Source organism: Anolis sagrei, chromosome 1 (genome assembly GCF_037176765.1).
Source record: "Anolis sagrei isolate rAnoSag1 chromosome 1, rAnoSag1.mat, whole genome shotgun sequence".
NCBI lineage: Eukaryota > Metazoa > Chordata > Lepidosauria > Squamata > Dactyloidae > Anolis > Anolis sagrei.
Window position 1 is genome coordinate 109038073 of NC_090021.1, and position 23076 is coordinate 109061148.

The following is a 23076-nucleotide window of genomic DNA, read 5'->3' on the forward strand; positions in this document are numbered from 1 at the left end:
GCTGTGGAATCCTGGGATTTGTAGTTTGGCGAGGCACCAGCAGTCTTAGGCAGAGAAGGCTCAATATAAAAGAACAACTTCCTGGAGTCCATAGTATTGAGCCATGACGGTGGAAGTGGTGCCAAACCGCATTAATTCTACAATGGAGATGCACCCATAGCTTCAGCCTCTCTCCCTTGCATCAACTAGAGATGAACTGAGGCTGGCTCCACGTGCTCAGGACCAGTGGAAAGGACTATACCATTTTGGGCAATGGCGGGAGGGGGGGGGAAATATTCAGTGCTGCTTCAATTTCAATACAATATTCAACGTTCCCTCAAATTAAGCAAAAGTCTCGTCATTAACACAAAGCGCCCGTGGCTGGAAGGAAAACTTTAATGTTGTCATTGGGAAGGAGGGGTTGTCCTTCCAATAAAAGATTCCCCCTGCGCCCGGAATGGTATGGTCCACTCCTCCGCCTCAAGAGTTCCAATGCCTCAGCCCGGAAGATACCATGCAGGGGAAAAGGGGGGAGGGCAGAGTGAGACTGTGGTGTCTTCCCGCCCTATATCAGCAAGGAGGAGCGAGCCTATCTCACCATACTGGGTAGGTTCCGGGTCCGGCTGGAAAGTGAAATGCGCCGCGTGTCTGCGGGGCGGAGTCTGCGCGATGAAGCGCAGGTGAAGGGGCGAAGCCACCGCCGCTGCCCCCCGACGCAGCGCGAGCCCGGCAACGGCCATGTCGGCCCCTGAAGGAGGACGCTGCCTGCCCCACGCGCTGCCGTGCTGGGAGGACACCGGGGCGCGAGAGGCTAGGGGGTTTCTCATTGGCTGGACGCGAGCAGAGAAGGAGCCAATCAGAAGCCTTTCCTACTAGGGTGGCTGTGTTATGGAAAAAACGGAGGGAGAGAGCCCGGCTAGGGAAGAGAGGGAGGCGTGTAATGCGCATGCGCCAAGTCAGCGCGCTGCTTGATTTGGGTGGGACGAAAGGCACTCGTTGAGGAAACGTTGGGGAAGTATGCTGTTACCATAGACTAAAAAAGTAGACTGACACTGCTATGATCGGAAGAGGGAGTTTCCTGGTTAATTTTCGTATTTATGCTGGCAGTTACCAAAATACATCATGGATACATTAAACTAACAAAAAACAAAAATAGCAACAAAAGCTGGAATTCAAATGCTTTCTTTCGTGAGGATTTTGCTTCCGGATTTCCCCTGTCTTTTTTTAGTGTTGTTCAACCACCATGTACATAGAGAACCCATTGAAATCCATGTGGACAATAAGGAGGAAAACCATGAAAATGAACAAAATCTGGTTACCAGTATTTAAAAACTCCAAAATCAGGACAGTAAATAAAGAACAACACAAAAAACTCCAGAGGAATTCCAGACATGAAACAATCAAGGCCAGCTAACACTTCCCAACAAGGATTCCCCCCAGGCAGGAAGGAGATATGCTTTGAAGCTGCAAGGACATTCATTGCTAATCAAGGTGGCCAATTGCAACATTCACATTTACCTCCAACAGACAAGAGTTCTTTCTCCCACCCTGGATATTCCACATATATATAAATTACACTTGCCTAGTTTCCAACAGACCTCACAACTTCTGAGGATGTAGGTGAAACGTCAGGAGAGAATGCTTCTGGAACATGGCCATACAGCTCAGAAAACTCCGAAACCCAGTGATTCTGGCCATGAAAGCCTTCGACATCACATTGATTTTGCTTTCCTTTAAGTTCATCCACACTTTGGAATTAATGCAGTTTGACACCACTTTAACTGGCCAGGAATGTTGGGAGTTGTAGTTAGGTGAGGCACAAGCGCTTGTTAGCAAAGAAGGATAAAAGGTGTCGTAAAACTACAGCGCCCGGGATTCCATCACTTTGAGCCATGGCAGTTAAATTTATTTATTTATTTATTTACAATATTTCTATCCCGCCTTTCTCGAACCCGAAGGTGACTCAAGGCGGCTTACAACCAGGCAGCAATTTGAAATGGCACTAATTCAACAGTGAAGATGCACCCTTAGAGATAGGGAAGAAGTTGCAGAGCGATGGTAAAAGTGGGCATGTAATAGAATAAAAACAGCCAGGAGAAAATGAATCAGGCTCAGGGGAGCTGGGAATGATTAAACAGACCAGGGAATAATGTATCCTAACAAACTAATATAAGTGTGCCCTAATGAACTTTTGCTTATTTATTCTGTTTTATAGCAGTGTCTTTCTGTTCCTGTTAAATTTTCATTGAAACTCTGGTCACGCTTTCCACAGCAAACCCACAGGGCAACACATCCAAGGGTCCACATAGGGATTGCCTTAAAACCCAAATACAAGCAGTCCCCGACTTACAAACATCTGACTGACAAATGACTCAGAGTTAAGAACGGGGTGAGACCACATGAAGTGAGAGAAAACTACTATTCAGAAGGGAAATTCCCACCTGAATGAGTTTTCATGGGAAAAAGGTGTCTCCACTTAAGCTTTCTCACCAATCCTTGTTTCCACAACAGAGCCATTTTTTGCAAAATCTAACTATCACAGAGACAGAAAGTGAGATGAAAACTTCTGAACAGGGGCATAGACAGCAAAAGAAACACCACAGGGGTGTCAACCTGTCCCTATGCTATCCAAAGCATGCACATATGTGTGTGTGGAGGTACACTTAAAAATGCACTGCTCCTACTTACAAACAAATTCAGCTTAAGAACAGACCTACAGAACGTATCTAGTTCGTAACTTGGAGCCTGCCTGTACCTGATTCAGGGAGGGATCATGACGGGAAAGACGCCACTGTGAGTGACAGGATCCCAGGGGTTTTGAACTGCAGAAAAGATCCATCACACACACCCTCTTCTCAACTCCCCTCCATTGAGTTAACTGGATGCAAACCTCATCGGCAGTTTGAACTCATTTTGCAGCAAGTGAAGGATGCTGAGTCCTAAAGAGGAAGAGGAGAGAAGAACTGGGGTGTTTTTAAAGTAGTGGAAAAAAATGAGATGCAGAGAATTAATTGGGATTGCCCTTGCCAAGTAAAGAGAGTTAGAACATGTGCTGTGTTGTATATCCTTTCCCATTATATTCAACAGAATTACTGCTTCCTCTTTTGGGCAAACCTGCATAGGTGTGTGCTGCAACAGTCTGGCCCCATCTATAGTGCCGTATGATTCAGTTTGAAACTGTATTGCATGAGTCTACCCTGGACATATAATAGATAGGATAGATAGGACCGAGGAAGTCATTAATACTGGGAGGAGCATATTTGGCACATTTTCTAGAAATGTATTCATGAGTTAACATTTATTTTGTTGACTGATAAAGAAAAAGAAACCATCATTCGAACAGTTTTTCCTGCCTAATGCCGTTCAGATATTTTGTCTTAAAACTGCTAGCAATCCTAGCCAGTATGGCTAATGGTCAGGGATTAGGAAAGTGTAACTGGAAGCCTCATCTACACTGCCATATGATCCAGTTGGAAACTGCATTATATGGTCAGTATATGTCTTTGTTCCTAGCTGAACAAGACAATTCCAACAGTTGCCCTTGTGTACTAAGACAATGCTTATTGCACAAGGAGACACCAGAAACCACCTTGGGCAATGTCTTTAAAGTTACTTACATTGGAGTCAATGAGTGTCATGCCAACCTAAGCCAATAATAGGATTATAACCATAGACTTTCAAAGGGAGTGGCTAGATTTTAGGATGCTGTTGCTTAAGAAACAGGTGACAGCATCTTGACATGCAATCACGTTTTATATCCTTCTTGAGGGGGAAAACCCCCACATAATACACAACTGAAGACAGGAAATCTAAACTCAGTATTATCAATCAAAATGAGAGAAAACTAAACAATCATAGAATCATAAGGTTGGAAGAGACCTCGTGGGCCATCCAATCCAACCCTCTGCCAAGAAGCAGAAAAATCACATTCAAAGCACCCTCAACATGTGGCCTCTGTTCCACTGCTGAACAGCTCTCACAGGAAGTTCTTCCTCATGTTCACGTGGAATCTTCTTTCTTGTAGTTTGAAGCCACTGTTCCACGTCCTAGTCTCCAGGGCAGCAGAAAACAAGCTTGCTTCCCCCCTGCCCCATGACTTCCTCTCACATATTTATACATAGCCATCATGTCCCCTCTCGGCCTTCTCTTCTGCAGGCTAAACGTGCCCGGCTCTTTAAGCCGCTCTTCATGGGGCTTGTTCTCCAGACGCTTGATCATTTTAGTCGCCCTCCTCTGGGCACATTCCAACTTGTCAACATCTCCCTTCAACTGTGGTGCCCAGATTTGGACACAGTGTGATTCCAGGTGTGGTCTGACCAAGGCATAATGGAGGGATAAAGCAGGACTTCCCTGGATCTAGACATTAGACTCCTATTTATGCAGGCCAAAATCCCATTGGCTTTTTTGCTGTTGCATGACATTGTTGGCTCATGCCTTCTCTTAACTTGTCCACAACGACTCCCAAGATCTTTTTCACATGTACTGGTCTTGAGCCACACGTCCCCCATTCTGTATTTGCGTTTTATTTTTACCGCCTAAGTGGAGTATCTTGCATTTGTCCCTGTTGAACTTCATGGTGTTAGTTTTCTCACATTTCGATTGGAACTTCAGTTTACAATCCTTTATTTTTATATACAAACACAATAGTAATTATTTCCATATTATTAGTATTCTAATATTTTGTCAAGTTTATTGAGTTCTTGGAGTCAAATCATTTGCATTCTTTATCTGATTATATATGGCTCTTTCTCTGATTTCAAAATGTTGACACACTCTTGGAACTCGGTTATTCCTTTTCTTTAAAATAAGGCCCACTGGTCTCAAGGGAAACACATGTCTTTATGGTAGGGGTATAAGTCACCATCTGTATATAATAATTTCCATTACTTAACAATAATGACAGCTGTTGGAAATTTCTTATAATGCTGGTTGTCATTAAAGATTTATTATGCAAGGCAAGAAATTACTATATGAAAAGCAAACAATAATGTCATGTTTGATTATCAAGATGCTGGAAAGGCTTAAGAAAACTAGGACAAGGAGTGATGCCAGCAAATGTGGTGACCAGCTTAAGATACCCTTTCCTCCTTTTCCATCAACCATTATTGAAGCATTCTTAAGTGCAAAATGGTACAATTCTTGTTTTGGCATTACATCAACTGGCAGGATGTATGTTTTAAAAGAAGCCTTGCTAAACTGGTTGCACACTAGATATCACTAACATAACAATTACAACTTCTCCCGTTTCTGCTGGGACAGAAATGTATGACCTGGTAGAGAAGCATATATTTACCAGCAATTGAGAAAGTTGCTCAACTACCATGTCTATCCATTACATTATTTATGCCCCCCCCCCCCCATCTTTTTCCCAAATAGACAGCAGACGCATGGTGGTTTACAAAAAAAGTAATACTGTAAAAACATATGGTTAAAACATACACAAAATTGGGATTAATACAGTATTAAACTAATAACTAAATTAAAACTATTTAAAATGACTTTAAATCAAGAAATACAGTGGTGGTAAGAAGAAGGAGGAGGAGGAGGAGGAGGAGGAGGAGGAGGAGGAGGAGGAGAGAAGGTGCTGACAAAGTTACCATCTACCTTATCCAACCTTTGCTCATCCAACGTTCTGCATTATCCAGTCAGCCTCCCGCCCGGACCCACAGCTATTTCAATACATCGTGATGTTTCGGTGCTAAAGCCGTAAATACAGTAATTACTACATAATGTTACCATGTATTGAACTGCTTTTTCTGTTGATTTGTTGTAAAACATGATGTTTTGGTGCTTAATTTGTATAATCATAACATAATTTGACATTTAATAGGCTTTTCCTTAATCCCTCCTTATTATCCAATTATTGCTTATCCAACATTCTGCCTGCCTGTTTATGCTGGATAAACAAGACTCAAGTGTCTCCCAAGAGGATTTTAGAAGTAGGGCAAGATCACTGGGAAGATACAGCCCTGGAAAGATAGCTTGAGGGTGAGTGATACTTTGGACCATGCTGACCATATTGCCCAGATCATTCTGGGAGTTGTGAGCCAAAAAGTAGGAGTTCCATGCTCTGACATTTATTTGTTTTAAAAATCCAAAAAAAATTCCTTCCTCTTCTGTTCACAGCCATGTTCCCAATAACAACATAACTTTGCACCATCCCTGGACTTTAAAGAGGATTTTTCTCTCTGTAGATGTTAATGAGATAATTAAAAAGAAAACTTGCCCTATTTTGATAAATATCCCTTCCACATCTCCATTCCAAAGATATGGAGTAATTCAGTAGGAAATGGCAACATTTAAAAACCATAGACCAGTCCTTGGACAGCATGGGAGCTGAGATGGGTTGGCAACCCTATAGATGTGTCTTTGGTGGGAAACTGTGCAAAAAAGTTGTCAACCCCATAGATGTGTCTTTGTAAGATCCAGCTCCATGCCACTGGCCCCATATGTTGTTTCTTATGATAGGTCTAAGCATGGGTAGATCTCTTCACAATCACTCTTCAGATCTCAATATGGGATGCTTCTGGAGAGACAGGGTCATGAAGTTTTATAGTCCTGGGCAACTCCTGCTTGTCTCTTCTTTAGGGCAGATGGGCCTCTCTCAGGGTACATAGGGAGCATGATTGCAAGTACCAGCAAAGAGGAGGAGAAGGTCTGGCAGAAAATTTGAAGAGATATGGATAAACAGCTCTGTGTGTGTGTGTGTGTGTGTGTGCGTGCGCGCTCACGCATGCTTTGTATATCCAACATTACATTGTGGTTTGAGTGTTGTTTTAGGACTCAAAGGGATTTTGGACAAACCCTGCTTAGCCATGAAAACTGTGGGTTGATTTTGGTCAAGTCCTACTCTCTCAGCCTTAGATGAAGACAAGGCAAAAGTATCTCAGAATAAATTTTGCCCAGAAACCACTCTGATAGGATTGCCATAAATCCATACTGACATGAAGCCACATAAAACCACAACAAATAGTTTTACTCTCGAAGAGTATGAGCACGCATTGGATATAATTGCTATTTCATCAGCACAACAGCATCATATCTCTAGATAGAGCAGAATGGAACTATACAATCATTTGTATAATCACAGCACACATTTTATATTTTGAAGCACTTTGTGCAATGCCTTCTGTGTATTATTTTCATTGCAGTTCTCTGTTGAACCATAAGATGGCATAGAAAAACAAGGAATAGTCAATATGAAGCACCATTGCCTTTGATCTTCCCTGCTCTCTTAATGCCCACAAAAGCATCATGTCAGCTCGCAAGTGTGGTTTCCATACCAGGAACTTATGTGTGTAATACAAAATTTTTCAAGTGGCTTAGATTTCCATAACCCTTCATATCAAGCGATGAAAACTACAGTTGTATAATGTTGTTATTTCTGCACTAGTAAAAGGTTTGACTTGTGCTTTTCACACTGTAGATTGTCAGAATCTAATTATAATTATCCTCATAATTATATCCAAAGAAAAGACAAGAGGAAGGAAGCAAAGAAATTAGTTTTTAAGAGGTCCATGTGTTTCTCACCATGAGTAGATAAGCAGCAAAAATCCAATATAGATGAAATCATGGACCCCAGAATTGGGAGGGGGGAATTGAAGCTCCTTCCCCAAAACTAGGCTGTACCAAGATTCCTATTTACAATTCCTATGCACAGTATAACTCCAATATACATGGGAGATGTGTTCCTGAACTTCACATGGATACAGTGGATAATAGTGAATCCTACTGAAACAAAAGCTTCTGGTCTAAGAATACCATAAAGTTGTGCTGGAGGACTTTGAAAATGCCAAGAAAAGAGGAAATTTGTTGGACGTGGATAGATGAAACTGTGAATAGTGGTCCCAAAATGTATGAGGATCAAACTATATTACCTTACCATTATTTGGCTCTTGCTTTCATGGTACTCAAATTGTTACTAGTTAGATTATTATGATTATTTTAATGCAACTATTATGTGTTGTCTTCATTTTCTAAAACTACCAACCCAAGTGGTTAAAATTCATAATGTCTTGCCTACCAATACTGATGACAATGATACTGGGGAAAATGGAATTAATTAAACCTCCCATTGTTGTAAACAAGGAGGTTTAATTAACAGTTGTAAGATTAGTAACAGAGAGAGCTCTCTTTCTCACCTATATATGCTATAATATAAGAGATCTCCAGCCTGTGTGACTCACTCACTCAAAGGAAATTGAGATTTCAGTTATGGTTTATTCCTTTATATTGTAGTTGTAGCCGTCCCCTGCCGTGCATTGCTGTGGCCCATTCTGTGTATATGTGCTTTGTGTGTATATATATTTGTGTATATGTGTATATGTGTGTGTGTGTATGGTTTTGCACATGCGTTGTAATGTATTTTTTATTTTTTGCCTTTTAAAGTATTTTTTGCTGTGTTTTTTCAGTGTTTTTATGAGTGATAGTCACTTGTTGGCCTGATACATGTATTGTGTCCAAATTTGGTGTCAATTCACCCAGTGGTTTTTGAGTTATGTTAATCCCACAAATGAACATTTTTGTTTATATAGATTATCTCCATGACATCTGTGTATATTTCAGTGGTGTCTAGAATGTGGTTTCCATTTGGCATCTTCCAGTCAAATCTAGAAACCACATGCATCCTCAAGAAAAGCAATACTAGCAGTCCTAAACATGATCTTTTAAAAAAAAAAAAACCTGCATTACTTCAGTGTGTATTAAAAATGTGGAGTGTGCGCTTCCAAAGTGCAAAGTTCAAGTATTTTCAAGCTACAGAAACCATATAATGTGGGTTTCGTGTCAAGAATTGTTCAGAAGAGGTTTGTCATTGACTTCTTCTCAGGCCAAGAGACCGTGACTTGCTTCAGATCACCCATCCAATGGATTTCATGATCAAGCAGAGATTCAAATTCTGGTCTCCAGAGTCATAATCCAACCCTGAAACCACTACAGCATGTTGACTCCACAATTTACTTACTCCTGACATTTTATACACTATTTAAACTCACCTTTTAAACTTGTATTTTAATGCCCAAATGTATGTTGTATTGGTTCTTTTAATGCTAGTCATTGAAAGAAATAAAAATGTTCTGGTCTGGTCTAACACTAATACATCCTGTTGTAAAAAAAGAGTCTTGTGTAGCCTGTTGTCGACCTTTGCAACCCAAAAGACAGTTGCATCTGTCAAGTAGGAAAATTAGGTACCACCTTGTGTGGGGAGGCTAAATTAACTAATTTATGAGGCCATAAAAAAGATTCCAGCAAAGCACTCCAACAAAGGCATGCAGGGAATGTGGAAGTACTTCATCAGTGTCACAGATGGATGATGAAAGCGACAGCTCCCCTGGTGGCCAGAAAAAGTTAAATAGCCTCTGTGTATGTCTGTATATGTTGTATGTCAAATCGGCATTGAATGTTTGCCATATATGTGTACACTGTAATCTGCCCTGAGTCCCCTGCGGGGTGAGAAGGGCGGAAACAAATAATAAATAAATAATAATAAATAATAAACAAATAATAAATAAATAATTGTACAACTCAGTCCTGTGGTGGTAGCAGTGCTTGATGCACTGCAGTGCTTGATGTACCGGTATAAAATGGTAATGTGGCACTATGTCAGTTTTCAGAAGAACAGTCTTCTCTGACTTTTTAGACTATGTATAATGTTTTATCTTCCCTTGTCTCAACAGTACTTTCTAATGTAGTTGTGTTTTCTTTTTTAAAAGCTTGATAGCCACATTCCCTTTATAACATATTATTTGATAGGCCATCTAAGTTTTTTTTAAAAAACCCTATTTTCTGTAAAGTGTTTCTAGAAGTAAGTTGCTTAAACTGATGTCTCCCAAGAAGGGCTTGAAAAAGAGTTTTCCAACTGTATTTATTTGGAAACTCCTCAGAAATCCGAGCAGTTCCATCAGCCAAGTGTATCTCCCCAGATTCCTGCAATGAATCATTGAGATGAACTCCATCAGAGTATGCTGTGCTTCCAGTTGAAGAGCCTGGATGTAGATGCGGCATTTCAGGTCCTGGAAGTCTGTAAAGGAATGACAGTATTTTAGATCACTGAATTCTATAAAATCAAAAATTTGGCCAAGAAATATGTTTTTCTTGAAGCTGTTGTACTGGTTCTTAAAGACAGGACATTATGCAGAAACATGGCAATACCATGTTGGAGTTCTTAATCTATTGAATGCTTAAATTGTGTTTTTGCTAGTTTTGTACTATGTGTGTTGCGGGTTTCATATTTATTTATTTTATCAAATATGTTTTGGTCTGATGATTATGTTTATTTTTATGCTATTGAATGTTTTGTTTACATATTGTTCACCACTTTGGGTCCTGATCTGGGAGAAAAGCGGGATAGGAATAAATAAAATATTAATAATAATAATTATATTATTATTATTATTATTATTATTATTATGTCTGACGTGTGATCCAATACAACAGCCAGCATAGTGATCTTGTTTGCTGTGTACTAATCTTTTGTGTTTCAAATAATAATAGTACTACTACTAATAAGAAGAAGAAGAAGAAGAAGAAGAAGAAGAAGAAGCAAAGTATGGATTATTGATGTTGTAATCCCAGGTGACAGCAGGATTGAAGAGAAACAACTAGAAAAGCTAACATGATATGAGGATTTAAAGATCAAGCTGCAAAGACTCTGTAACAAGCCAGTAAAGATGGCCCCAGTGGTGATTGGTACACTGGGTGCAGTGCCTAAAGACCTTGGCCTGCACTTAAACACAATTGGCACTGACAAAGTTACCATCTGCCAGGTGCAAAAGGCCACCTTACTAGGATCTGCATGCATTATTCACCAATACATCACACAGCCCTAGATACTTGGGAAGTGTCTAACGTGTGATCCAATACAACAGCCACCAGAGTGAGCTTGTTTGCTGTGGACTCACCTTGCTTTGTTTCTAATAATAATAATAATAATAATAATAATAATAATAATAATAATAATACCTTTGTTTGGTTATAAATATGGAAGACAAGCATCTCTGTCATCAGAAGCATTGTACCTTTTTTAAAAAAAATGATTTACATGGACAAACCTTAATCCTTTCTCATAGTGCTTCAAAGATTTTGCATAGGTTACTTAGATAGAATCTTTCCTTTTGGGAAATCTTATTGAAGTAGCCACCCCAGTCAGTGACTTGATTCAATGAAGAACAAATTATTTTCATGAAGTTTGGTTGATTTTGTGCTCCATCTTCTTGATACACTTCATTATTCTGTGTTGCTACTATGGCTGGATCTATACTTCCATATAATCCAGTATCTGATCCCAGATTATCTGCTTTGAACTGGATTAAATGTGTCTGCACTGCCCTATAATCCAGTTCAAAGCAGATAATCTAGGATCAGAAACTGGATTATATGGCAGTGTAAAAGGGGCCTATGATGGCTTTGATGCACACTATACCCATTGCCTACTTGGTATGCAGAGCGTTTGCTCACATAGAAGAAAACAGGTAGGCTCTTGCATTCAGAGGACTCTGTGGGGTCTACATTCCAGCAGAGCCTTAGATTGGTTAGTAAGAAATCTCAAAAACAAAATGAACTTTCCATCAATTCAGGATGTATACACAGCAGTCCCAAAAGGCAGAAACCAAGAGTGAGGCCCAACAGTGCCCTATCAGCAGGATGCTTGGACATTCACACATGTGAACTGCAGGTGATATTTACTGGCACATTTTCCTCTGCTCTCAGGTTTTTTGTCTACAAGGCAAAAATAATATTCCTCCCTGCAGTCTTAAAGAGGAGTATGGAGTACTCACAGTGATTGTTTCCTTGGCACCAAACAAATTGCACTTAAGCAACACAACTTATTTGATAAATGAAGTTTACAGTGCTCTTGATGTTGATTTAGAATATTGGTTGTTTCTTGCAAAAGAGGGTCTTGGAGAGACAACATCCGAAGTTTTGATTTGTTGCTATTTTTCAATAGCTGCACTCCTTAAATGGAGTCCTTTTAAAATAATGCAACTGGTTCTCACTGAAATTGGAGTCCCAATCAAAGGCCATTGGTAACTTATGAGAGTCCATTTCAGTGCTCTCGAGGCTACTGTCCAAGATTTGAGAGACCTTAGGATTAATCTCATTACACCAAGGTTTCTAAACTATCCAGGGCACACCGAAAAATATTTCTCCACCCTGCTGCTTTCGGACTCTAGCACTACAATAACTTACAGTATTGCTAAGTTTTGTGCTGCAGCTCTTAAAATTAGAGGGATGGTGATCGACCCCGCAAGGCAACACCCAATTGGGAATGTAGTTAGAGCAACCTGTTACAGCTGAAATGCTGCTAGACTTGTAATGTGCCCCTTCCATCCCTTTTAATGCCCCCCCCCCCCCCCCGGTTCTCTACTTGCTACATTGGCTTGTGTTTTTGAACTGTAATTTTTAACTGTTTTCTAATCTATTTTTAATAACTGCTTCATTGCGGAGCTTGTGCCCCACTCTGTGCTGGTCAGTGACCATAATAAAGTTTTGCACTGTATTGTATTATTGAATGAGGAGGATGGTGATGAAGATTTTTATCTACATGGCCATTTCCCAAGGCTCTGAAAATGATTCTGGTATTGAAAGTTCATTTTGAAGTGTCTGTTATGCCAAATTTTCACAGTGAAATTGGTTCTCATATTGGAGGAGTAACATTACATATCAATTGTGTAGTATACATTGCATGCCTTTCCTACTAGCACCTTTGTTTCAACAGACAATTTAAATCTTAATCAACAACATAAATAATATATGTGTTACCTACCTATCTCATTCAGAGATAGCTGTTGCACTAATTGAATTTACCAGGGTTAAAAAAAAATGATTCCTTTGAGGTAAGCGTATTCTTTGGCACAAATGTTTGAATCCCAGAATTTCCCCAGGAAAAAATTTAGTTTCTGTGCTTCCATCAGCGACACTCCCAAAAGTTCATTTTTTAGTTGTTCATTATTTGTCAGAGTCTTGTTAAGAAGGATCATTTTCAAAAAGCTAGGAGTTGAGATCTCTTCCAACTCAAAATCAACCTTTTCTTGAGCTAGGCCCAGGGCCGGCCCGTCCATTACTCGAAGTAAGCGGTGGCGGAATACTTTTTTTTGCCAGGGGGCGCTGTTCTGTCCTTAGGCCACGCCTCCTCCTGCAGGCCCCATGCGCCCTCAACAGCCTTCTAGTGGAGAAGCGCAGGCCCCGCCCACTAGGCGAGAGGGAAGTCCTCCCTCCCTCCACGTGCTGCCAGGAGGGAGGCAGCCAGCCAGGCTCTTTCGCTTTCCCTTTCCTTCCCTGCAGCTGAGCCTGGACCCCTCTCAGGGCAGCAAGGAGGCCTGGTCAAAAGGTACTGCAAATGTCATCTTTTGTACATGCCTCCCCCAAACCCCTCTAGTATTTGGTAATGGAAGTCCTATATGCCAAGCTTGGTTCAATTCTATTGTTGGTGGAGCTCAGAATGTTCTTTGGTGCTTGGTAAACTGCAATTCCCAAATGTCAGGGTCTATTTTTCCCAACCCCCTCTCCAGTATTTTCTGTTAGTCATGGAAGTCCTGTATGCCAAGTTTGGTTCAGTTCTATTATTGGTGGAGTCCAGAATGCTCTTTGGTGCTTGGTGAAGCATTCTCACCTGATGTTTCACCCACATCTATGGCAGGCATCCTCAAGAGGCTGTGAGGTCTGTTTGTAACTAGGCAAGTGGGGTTTGTATATCTGTGGAATGTCCAGGGTGGGAAAAAGAACTCATGTCTGCTTGAGGTAAGTGTGGATGTTGCAGTTGGTCATCTTGATGAGTATTTAATGGCCTTGCAGCTTCGAAGCCGAGCTAGTTGCTGCCCAGGAATCCTTTGTTGGGAGCGGTTAACTGGCCCTGATTGCTTCATGTCAGGAATTCCCCCCCCCCCTTTTTAGTGTTGCTCTTTATTTATTGTTCTGATTTTAGAGGGTTATTTTAGAGGGTACTGGTAGCCAGATCTTGTTCCTCTGAGGTTGCCTGCCATAGATGTGGGGAAAATGTCAGGAGAGAATGCTTCTGGAACATGGCCATACAGCCCAGAAAACTCACAGCAATTCAGTGATTCTGGCCATGAAAGCCTTCCACAACACATTATTATGTTTATTTATACCCTGCTTTCTCTCCCCAAGACTCAAGTTGGCTTAGATTAAAAACATTTCAGTACAGTTTAAAATCCACAAATATGCAAACATTAAAATGGAATTAAATATCATTGGTATTTTAAAAATTCAGTTAAAATCAATAAAAAACATCCAAAACTAAAAACTGCAGCAGACCCTGACTTGATCTTTAAAACCTTTTAAAGCCTGCATTAGATTACCAAATGCAATGTCCCTTTATACACACTGCTTTATATTAATTTCCCCAGTATTCCTTTACCTTATTTGTCATCAACACACTTTATGGACTGCAAAAATATGATCCTGTGTGATTCCTTTCCATTGCTGGCTGAATAGTTTAAATTTGGATAATATTTTGACTTTGGATTTTAGCAATTACATTTTGCAGCAGCGTCTTTTGGGTTGCTAACCCTTGTCCTTCCACTTATCCTTCCATCAGTTCCAGGGCTCAATCCCAACTGCTGTTGGACGAGACACTATGGAGCTCTATATTTATATTTCCACAGTACAAAGTGGCAAAATCAAAGACTGCTTTGGGATTTTTTTTAAAAAAAAATGTTTTCAAACCATGGATGGTTGAAGCAGTGGTTGCAGAACACCAACTGTGTAACACTGTCACTGTACGAGGAAAGCAACAACAAAATGCTCCCCTGCCCTTAGGTGTATAATTTAATTAAAAGATGACACAAAGGCAAAGGGATGCCAGTGTGGGAAGGGATGAAGGGCCTGTCCAGACAGGCCCTATATCCCAGGATGTGATTGCAGGTTTTCTGTTTATCCTGGATTATCTGGCAGAGTGGACTCATATGATCCAGTTTAAAGCTGAAAACCTGGGATTTATTTATTTATTTGTCATGTCAGAACAACCAGTCAAATTATGTTACATTTCTAACAGAACAAAGCAAAACAAGCAGATTACAAAATTTGTGAGTATGGTAGTTGATTAAATGTCCTTTGATCAGTATCTGGCCACTTGGAGTGCTTCTGGTGTTGCCGCAAGAAGGTCCTCCCTTGTGCATGTGGCAGGGCTCAGGGTTCATTGCAGCAGGTGGTCAGTGGTTTGCTCCTCTCCACACTCGCACGTCGAGGATTCCACTTTGTGGCCCCATTTCTGAAGGTTGGCTCTGCATCTCGTGGTGTCCGAGCGCAGTCTGTTCAGCGCCTTCCAGGTCGCCCAGTCCTCTGTGTGCCCAGGGGGGAGTCTCTCATCTGGTATCAGCCATGGGCTGAGGTGCTGGGTTTGAGGCTGCCACTTTTGGACTCTCGCTTGCTGAGGTGTTCCAGCGAGTGTCTCTGTAGATCTTAGAAAACTATTTCTAGATTTAAGTCGTTGACGTGCTGGCTGATACCCAAACAAGGGATGAGCTGGAGATGTCTCTGCCTTGGTCCTTTCACTATTGGCCGCCACTTCCCGGCGGATGTCAGGTGGCGCAATACCGGCTAGGCAGTATAATTTTTCCAGTGGTGTAGGGCGTAAACACTCTGTGATAATGCAGCATAGGGCCTGTCTGGAAGGGCTCCATGGTTTCACATGCCACCTGTTTCTCCAAGGCCAAAGCAGTGGCAGTTGGATGGAAGGAGGGCTCTTCATCTGCTTCTGGGTCAAGCACATGCAAGAGCAAACTTCAGCCCTCCAGGTGTTTCGGACTTCAACTCCCACAATACCTAACAGCCGGTCTAGCAGTTTGTAATGTAATACAGGTTGAGTATCCATGATCCAAAGTGCTTTGAACTAGAAGTGTGTAAATCACTTTGAGTCCTCCTGAGGGTGAGAAAAGCGGTATACAAATACTGTAAATAAATAAATAAAATGTTTGGGATCATGGGATAGCTGTTTACATACACAATGACACATTTCAAAGATAGCACCCAAGATGAAACACAAAAGAGGCATGCACGAGGCCTCTTTTCCCACGTGCCCGGCAATGCCGCTGCGCATCCCTCTCTCGGCATTAGGAAATGTGCGCCCTGCATCGCCCTCCTTCTCCATGCACTTCCTAACACTGGGAGAAGGATGCACACTGGCGTTGTTGTCTCCCTTGGCCTGCAAGGAGGAGGAGGAGAGGAGGACAACGTGCGCACTTGTGAGGGAAGGATGGAGGGAGAGCATGCTCCCTGCATGAGGGCTCTTTTTCCGTGCACCTGGTAATGCCGGCGCGTGTCCCTCTCCCGGAGTTGCAAAGCGTGTGGGGGAAGAGAATGCAAAGCGCATACCCAGGAGCCGATGGAGCACAGGGCCTCTTCTCCTGTGTGAAGAGGGGCAGCATTGCAAGTGCCTCTCCAGGCAGCTGTGCCATCACCCCTCTCAGGGCGGCAAGGAGGTTTCTTCATGAACGGAAGTGACTGAAGGTACTGCAAATCTAAATTATTGTACATGTTTCCCCAAAACCCCTCCAGTATCAGAGTCTATTTTCCCCAAATCCCTTCAGTATTTTGTGTTGGAACTACATCAACACTGACAAAGAAACAACAAGAAATACTATTTACCCACAAGCATTAAGAAATTACATATATTAGAAACCAACTTTCTTATTACTTTCTTTTCAAGATCACTAGACTGGATCACAGCAATACGTGGCAGGGGATGGCTAGTGTGTGTGTGTGTGTGTGTGTATGGCTGGCATGGGCCAACTTCAGCCCTCCATGTGTTTTGGACTTCAATTCCCACAATTCCAAACAGCCAGTAGGAAGTCCTAAATACCTGGAGGGCCAAAATTTGTCCATGCCCCCATAGATAGATAGATAGATAGATAGATAGATAGATAGATAGATAGATAGATAGTGATTGGTTTTGGGGGAGGGGGGGCGCCAAAATACTGTTTGCTTACCATTGAAAATTACCTAGGGCCGCCTCTGGCTAGGCCCAATATGAAGAGAGGTGCCCAGCACTGTTCTGTCAGTTAGATTTGGTCTTCTGGTGGTAGCTGAAAAAATGAAGGAAGTTTCCTTATAAAAGTGATGGTTTTCAGAAGCATTTCTGAAGCTCTAAGGCAAATGATGTTTGGTGATTTCAGGATGACCCGTCTGTTTTCTCTGCAGGGGCAGCCAATGGATGGAAACAAAGGGAAATCCTGATGGGTCCATTGACTCTTCCTTTGCTCTTCCTTATTAAGGACTCCATAGGGGATGCTGGTGGGCGAAGATGAGTGGCCGCAACATTTGCCACAATTCTCAAATGGTCCTTGGAAAGCCATTGCTGCTTCCTGGAAGGAATTTTGATCAGAAATCATTTGCAGCTCTAGGAACTGGTTGATGCAGCACTGTAACAGTAAAATACAAATTATTTTTTTCTAACAGGATAAGCCACCTGTTCATTTTATACATGGTAAACTAGACAGTCGTGGAGGGATTTCAGGTGGCAAATCTGGCAAGAGTTCCTTGGTGTTCAGTAGGGTAACTGATTTGTTTTAGCTAGATTCTAATCTCAGTATCCACATCTTGGAAAATGGAAGGCACACTCATGAATCGTAGTATTCTAAACCCCATTGATATTCCCAACTACAGTAGAGGCATTGAATCAACAGCAACTTGATTAGTTAAGTCTTATATAAATTCCATCGTTTCAGCGAATCTGTTCTAGTTGGGACTAGGATTCAAACAATAATGTTCTATTGTTGTATCCCTCCTCTCTTTTCAGAATAGTTTTATAGCAACAGACAAGAAAGGTAAAATATATAGCAGTGATTGGAACTAACCTGCTGTTGAGCTTGTCATTTTTTAGGCCAATGTGACATTCCCTGTTCTTCAGCATATCCCCCCCCCCCCTCTTATTCACATTTACACTCATACACTGCCATTTTACTGAGATCTACAGACTTAACTTTTCTTAATTCTTGAAAAATGAGAAGAAGAAGAAGAAGGCCAACTGAGCAAAGGAGTGAACACACAATTGTTAGGTAAAGATTTCCCCTGACATTAAGTCTAGTTGTGCCTGACTCTGGGGGGTGGCATTCATCTCCATTTCTAAGCCAAAGAGCCGGCATTGTCTGTAGACATCTCCGAGATCATGTGGCCAGCATGACTGCATGGAGCGCTGTTACCTTTTTGCCAAGGAGGTACCTATTGATCTCCTCACATTTGCATGTTTTCAAACTGCTAGGTTGGCAGAAGCTGGGGCTGACAGCAGGAGCTCACCCTGCTCCCTGGATTCAAAGTGCCAACCTTTTGGTCAGCAAGTTCAGCAGTTCAGTTGTTTAACCTGTTGTGCCACCGGTGGGGGGGGGGGCACATAATTGTTATTTGAAATTAAATATATTTGTATTGCACTTCCCCTCATTCAGCTCATCTGAAGACTTTACCCACTGTCTTCAATAAAGTGGTGTAAAACATGCATGGATTCGTCTGAATAACCTGGTATCATTTGCGTTGTAACAGTCATATAAAGACTGCACTTTTGAAGTAATCCTCAATGCCCCCTTTCGATATAGTCATGATGCCCTACTATATCAGACATTCCACTATCCCAACAAAACAACAACTCAGGTGATGGTACCACAAAGTGGTACCACAAAGCAAAGTGAGGTGAGGGATGTGGAAAAGAGAGAAGGAGGGGGCATAGATCTGGACAAAAACAGATGCAAGACCCAGCTCATATTGTAGTTTTTTGGCTTGGATTCAGGACCATGGTCAGCAACCACACAGCCAAGATAAGAGGCTAATCCAATACTGGTTAGGGAAACTGGCAGGCTTCGTAGCCTGGAACAGCTTTTCTCAGCTATTTTACCCTGAGGGACCCTTAAAATGATTTTCAAGTCTCAAGAAACCCCTGAATATGATCATTTTTATTATGGGGTCTCCTGAGACTTGAAAATTATTTCAAGAGTTCCTCCAGTGTATCTCATATTATTATATGAGATACAATAATTGTATGCAGAGTTTTCCTGAGATATTTTCAAAAGCCATAATACGAGTCTCAAGCCGCATAGAAGCTAGAGTTCCAGGGAATGTTGGTTGAGAAATTACCTGGAAGACGAGTCCTTCTCTAATTCTGCATGGTCTGGTGCTTCATTTGGCTGTCTTTGGCTGAAGCCACTGGTTTCTTCTAAAAGTATGAAGGCGAAATACAGCAGATGGTGCATTTTCTTAGGCAAATGGATGCAGTAGCTGTTGAGAGAGTTTCTCCCTGTTTTCATGCATATGGAAGAGCCTTTCGTCTCTCAGACTATGACATGTACTAGATGACTCTGGCATACACCAGCTTGCTCCACTTCAACAACTTGCTGTCACACCAAACGGCCATTTAATAGTCCAATAAACACAAAGATGACAGCAGGAATAGAATTCTATGCAAGGCTTGCAAACAAAGTTTCCTAGGGATGGACATTTGGGTGATATAATTTATTTATTTATTTACTTACATTTTTTGTATACCGCCATTTCTCAGCCTAACCGGCGACTCAACGCCGTTTACAACAGGATAAAAACAGTCAACAATCTACAATTCAAAACAAAAGAGCACAGTACACAATATTACACAACAGCAACAACCCAATGCATCTCATAACTAGAGTCGTGATCCAAAATTCATCGTCCATATTTCAATTCCTGTGATCGTCACATTCATTGCACTGATTAATCAAAGGCCTGTTCGAACATCCAAGTTTTTAATCTTCTACGGAACACCATGAGCGAGGGAGCTGATCTTACCTCCATGGGAAGGGCGTTCCACAGCCGAGGGGCCACCACAGAAAAGGCCCTGTCTCTCGTCCCCACCAGCCGCACCTGTGAAGCAGGCGGGATAGAGAGCAGGGCCTCCCCAGAAGATCTTAGGGTCCTGGCGGGCTGATAGGCAGAGATACGTTCGGAAGGGTAACTTGGGCCAGAACCGTTTAGGGCTTTAAAGGCCAATGCCAGCACTTTGAATTGAGCATTTTAATGTGACATGAAACTGCCTTGACTTCATAATTGGGCAAATTATGACCTGATTCTGTAATCACCTTTGGAAGTGCAAAGCTTTTGACACTTCCCTTGTTGTACACTTTGCATATGGTGCAAGACTTAAAGGTTATGATCTAAATCCCAATGTAACCCTCATTGAAGAGACATTCACCTCTCCCCTGGCAGCTGTACCAATTGATCTGTCTGTAGATTTGCATGTGGTTTTTGAGTCATGTGCAGGTACTAGTTGACTTCCTTCAGGCAAATTTTCTTTTGGCATTTCCAATGGGAGCCTCCCCCTTTTAAATGAGCATTCCGCTTTTATCTGCTCCCAACAAACACACCAGGAGGCTTGGCATGAGAATGGGCAATTAGTTCCCCCACCCATCCAGTCTTTTGCATGCAGATCCCTATGTGGGCACATGAAGAAAGTCTAAGACAAAAGAAGGAATGTCATAGGTAAACATACTTAAGACACTTGGCTGGAACTATCAGAGCATGCTATGGACTATGGGTGTAAACATAGATGGCATATCTTAATAGAAGTTAGTAGGAAATTTAATTTATGGAAGTGGGATGTGCCTTAAAGTCTCATCTAGTTTATGGAAGCCATAAGGCAAACCTAGCATGGTATTTTTTTCTTGACTAAGTTTGTTTGGGGGGGGGGGGATTTTGCCTCTTTCTTTCCACTGAGGCTGAGAGAATATGATTTGCCTTAGGACACCCAATGGGTTTCCACAATCAAGTAGGGATTTCAGCCTTAATCATTCAGAATCTTAATCCAGCGCTCAAACCACTACACCACACATGTTCCCACTAGTCCCATTATAAAGCTTCTTTTTGGTTCTATTCCTGCATGTTTGTATATTGCAATGGTTTCTGGTTTAAGCCAGGAACGGCACAACAACCATTGCTTGAAGCCATGAATTGCCCTCAGACCATGGCTTGGATTTCCCATTTTCAGTTTATTTCAGATTTCTTTCTCTCTTGCCCCAGTGTCTAGGGCCCCATCTACACTGTTAAAAAATCCAGATTTTCAGCTTTGAACTGGTTTGTATTAGTCTACACTACCATATAATCCAGTTCAAAACAGATAATCTGGATTTTATATGGCAATAGATGAGGCTTAGATAGCCACCAAAAGGGGGAAAAACAGAGGCAGGAATCATCCATAAATGGAGCTTCAGACCACAGAAGATGTTATTAAACATGCCACAATATTTAAGCCAAGAGCAGTCCATGGTTTCACATGTGAAATGGCTTGGGTCAGATTTCAATACCATCCATTATCTTGTGGTGACAAGTTTTAACAAAAGAAATTGTTGTTCAGCCTTTGCCACCCCCACCCCCGAACGTGACACAATACAGGCAATGTAATCACTTGTTAGTTCATTACAGAGCTGAAAATATGGATATCAGTCTCATTTGATAATAATTACAGATGTGTCAGGAGCCAATTTAACTATGGTGGCATCTTTGTGAAAAGAGCAAATCCTGTAAACTCACTTTCATACCAGGATGTTTGAGATTACATTTTATTATATTCTATTTTAGTGCAATGCTATCCAGTTAGAAATCTGCCAACACAAGCTATCATGCAGCAAAGAATAAATAATGTTGGGTAATGACATTCCCAATCAATTTCAATTCACTTTTTAAAGTGTTCCACTTAATGATATTTATCTTGCAAATCCAATTGTTTACACAATTCAGGTTAAGCAAGGCAAGGCATGGAGCAAGAATGAAAAGCCCTGGCAATTTGTTTATTGCAGCCATAAAATTGTTAACACTTGTTTCTTTGGTATTAATCGGATAGTGTTTTTACTCTCTCAAGGGTAACAAAACTCAGGGAGTATCCTAAATACTTCAGTTCCATTGCATTAATCACCAGATCCTATGGGGAAAGCAGGTGCTAATCTCAGTTTGGAAAGACCTACAACCTGTGGGTTCAGTAATAATTGAGCAACTGCCTAATTTGGATAACAATGCATAAGATGCACTTGGACCTAGAGCTTGTTTTCAACCCAGGTTTTCCATTCAATATCAGAAGTATATAACACTATTATTCCCTTTAATGCAACATGGAGTGCTTCATTCTAGGGGTAGATTTGCCTTCTTCATTACCACATCTCCTCCTATGAACCTGCATGATCCATTCGATCTTTGGGGAAGGCCCAGCTCTCAATCCCGCCTCTGTCACAAATGTAGCTTGTGGGGACGAGGGAGAGGCCTTCTCCATGGTGGCCCCTCAGCTCTAGAACTTGATCTCCATTGAGATTAGGCATGCTCCCAATCTAGTAGCCTTTAGTAAAAGTTGAAAAACTTGGCTTTTCCAGTGTGCTTTTGAGGAATTAAGAACATATCCCCATACCATGCCCGTCCCAGTACAACTTCTCTGTGCATCTAATTGATGCTACCACAGTATAAGCAACCTTATGGTTCAGTTGTCTTTTCTGCATAGTCAGTCTTTTAAGGCCACAATTGTCATTTGGATTCTATAGGTAGCAGTTGTGCAATATGTATGACCAATCTTGACCCAAAGTCTCTCCTCGTATCCTCTGAATCATAGCCAAAAATGTCACATCAAACTCAAATGTCTATACTGCACTCCCACTGTGAAGTAAGACCACTGACCTTGATTTCTAATCAAACTTATAATGTATATCAGCGAAAGTGTCACTATGGGGGAGGGGGAAATGATAGCATTGCCCCGCAAATAAGAGTTATTTCTGTTCTCCAAATTTCTACTATTGTCAAGAATAAGCTGTTGGAAATCACACACACCTAGAACTCTTCCATTTGCTTCATTCCCATTCCTTTGGGAACTTTGGCGGTTCCTTTGCTTTGGATGCCTAAACTGTATTTCTAAGGACCCTTGCAGACAGTCCCCTTCTTTCTCAGATTTTCCTCTATATAGAGTTAACTGCAGTGGATAAAATTGCACTGGTAAATCTCTTTCCAATAGAGTGCTGTGAATTTGCCCTTTTTACATACAGGGAGTCCACTGTTTACATAGCTCTGTGTTAAAGGCTTAAATTGCGTGGCCTTTTCATAGCTACAGTGTGGAAGAAAGCCAGAAGACCAGGAAGCAGGTTTTATTGGTCA

The 23076-nt window shown here is 41.5% G+C and overlaps 1 protein-coding gene and 1 pseudogene across 1 annotated transcript in view; both read right to left on the reverse strand.

Annotated features, from left to right (window-relative positions):
- Positions 1 to 796, reverse strand: part of BCKDHB (branched chain keto acid dehydrogenase E1 subunit beta) — a 42279-nt gene extending 41483 nt beyond the window's left edge. The window contains exon 1 of the mRNA XM_067467702.1: positions 578 to 796. Coding sequence (XP_067323803.1) covers positions 578 to 719 — 142 coding nt within the window. The 5' untranslated portion in view covers positions 720 to 796. The remainder of the gene's footprint in view (positions 1 to 577) is intronic.
- Positions 797 to 9525: 8729 nt separating this feature from the next.
- On the reverse strand, positions 9526 to 17312 carry LOC132761779 (nuclear receptor subfamily 0 group B member 2-like; annotated as a pseudogene).
- Positions 17313 to 23076: the final 5764 nt, after the last annotated feature.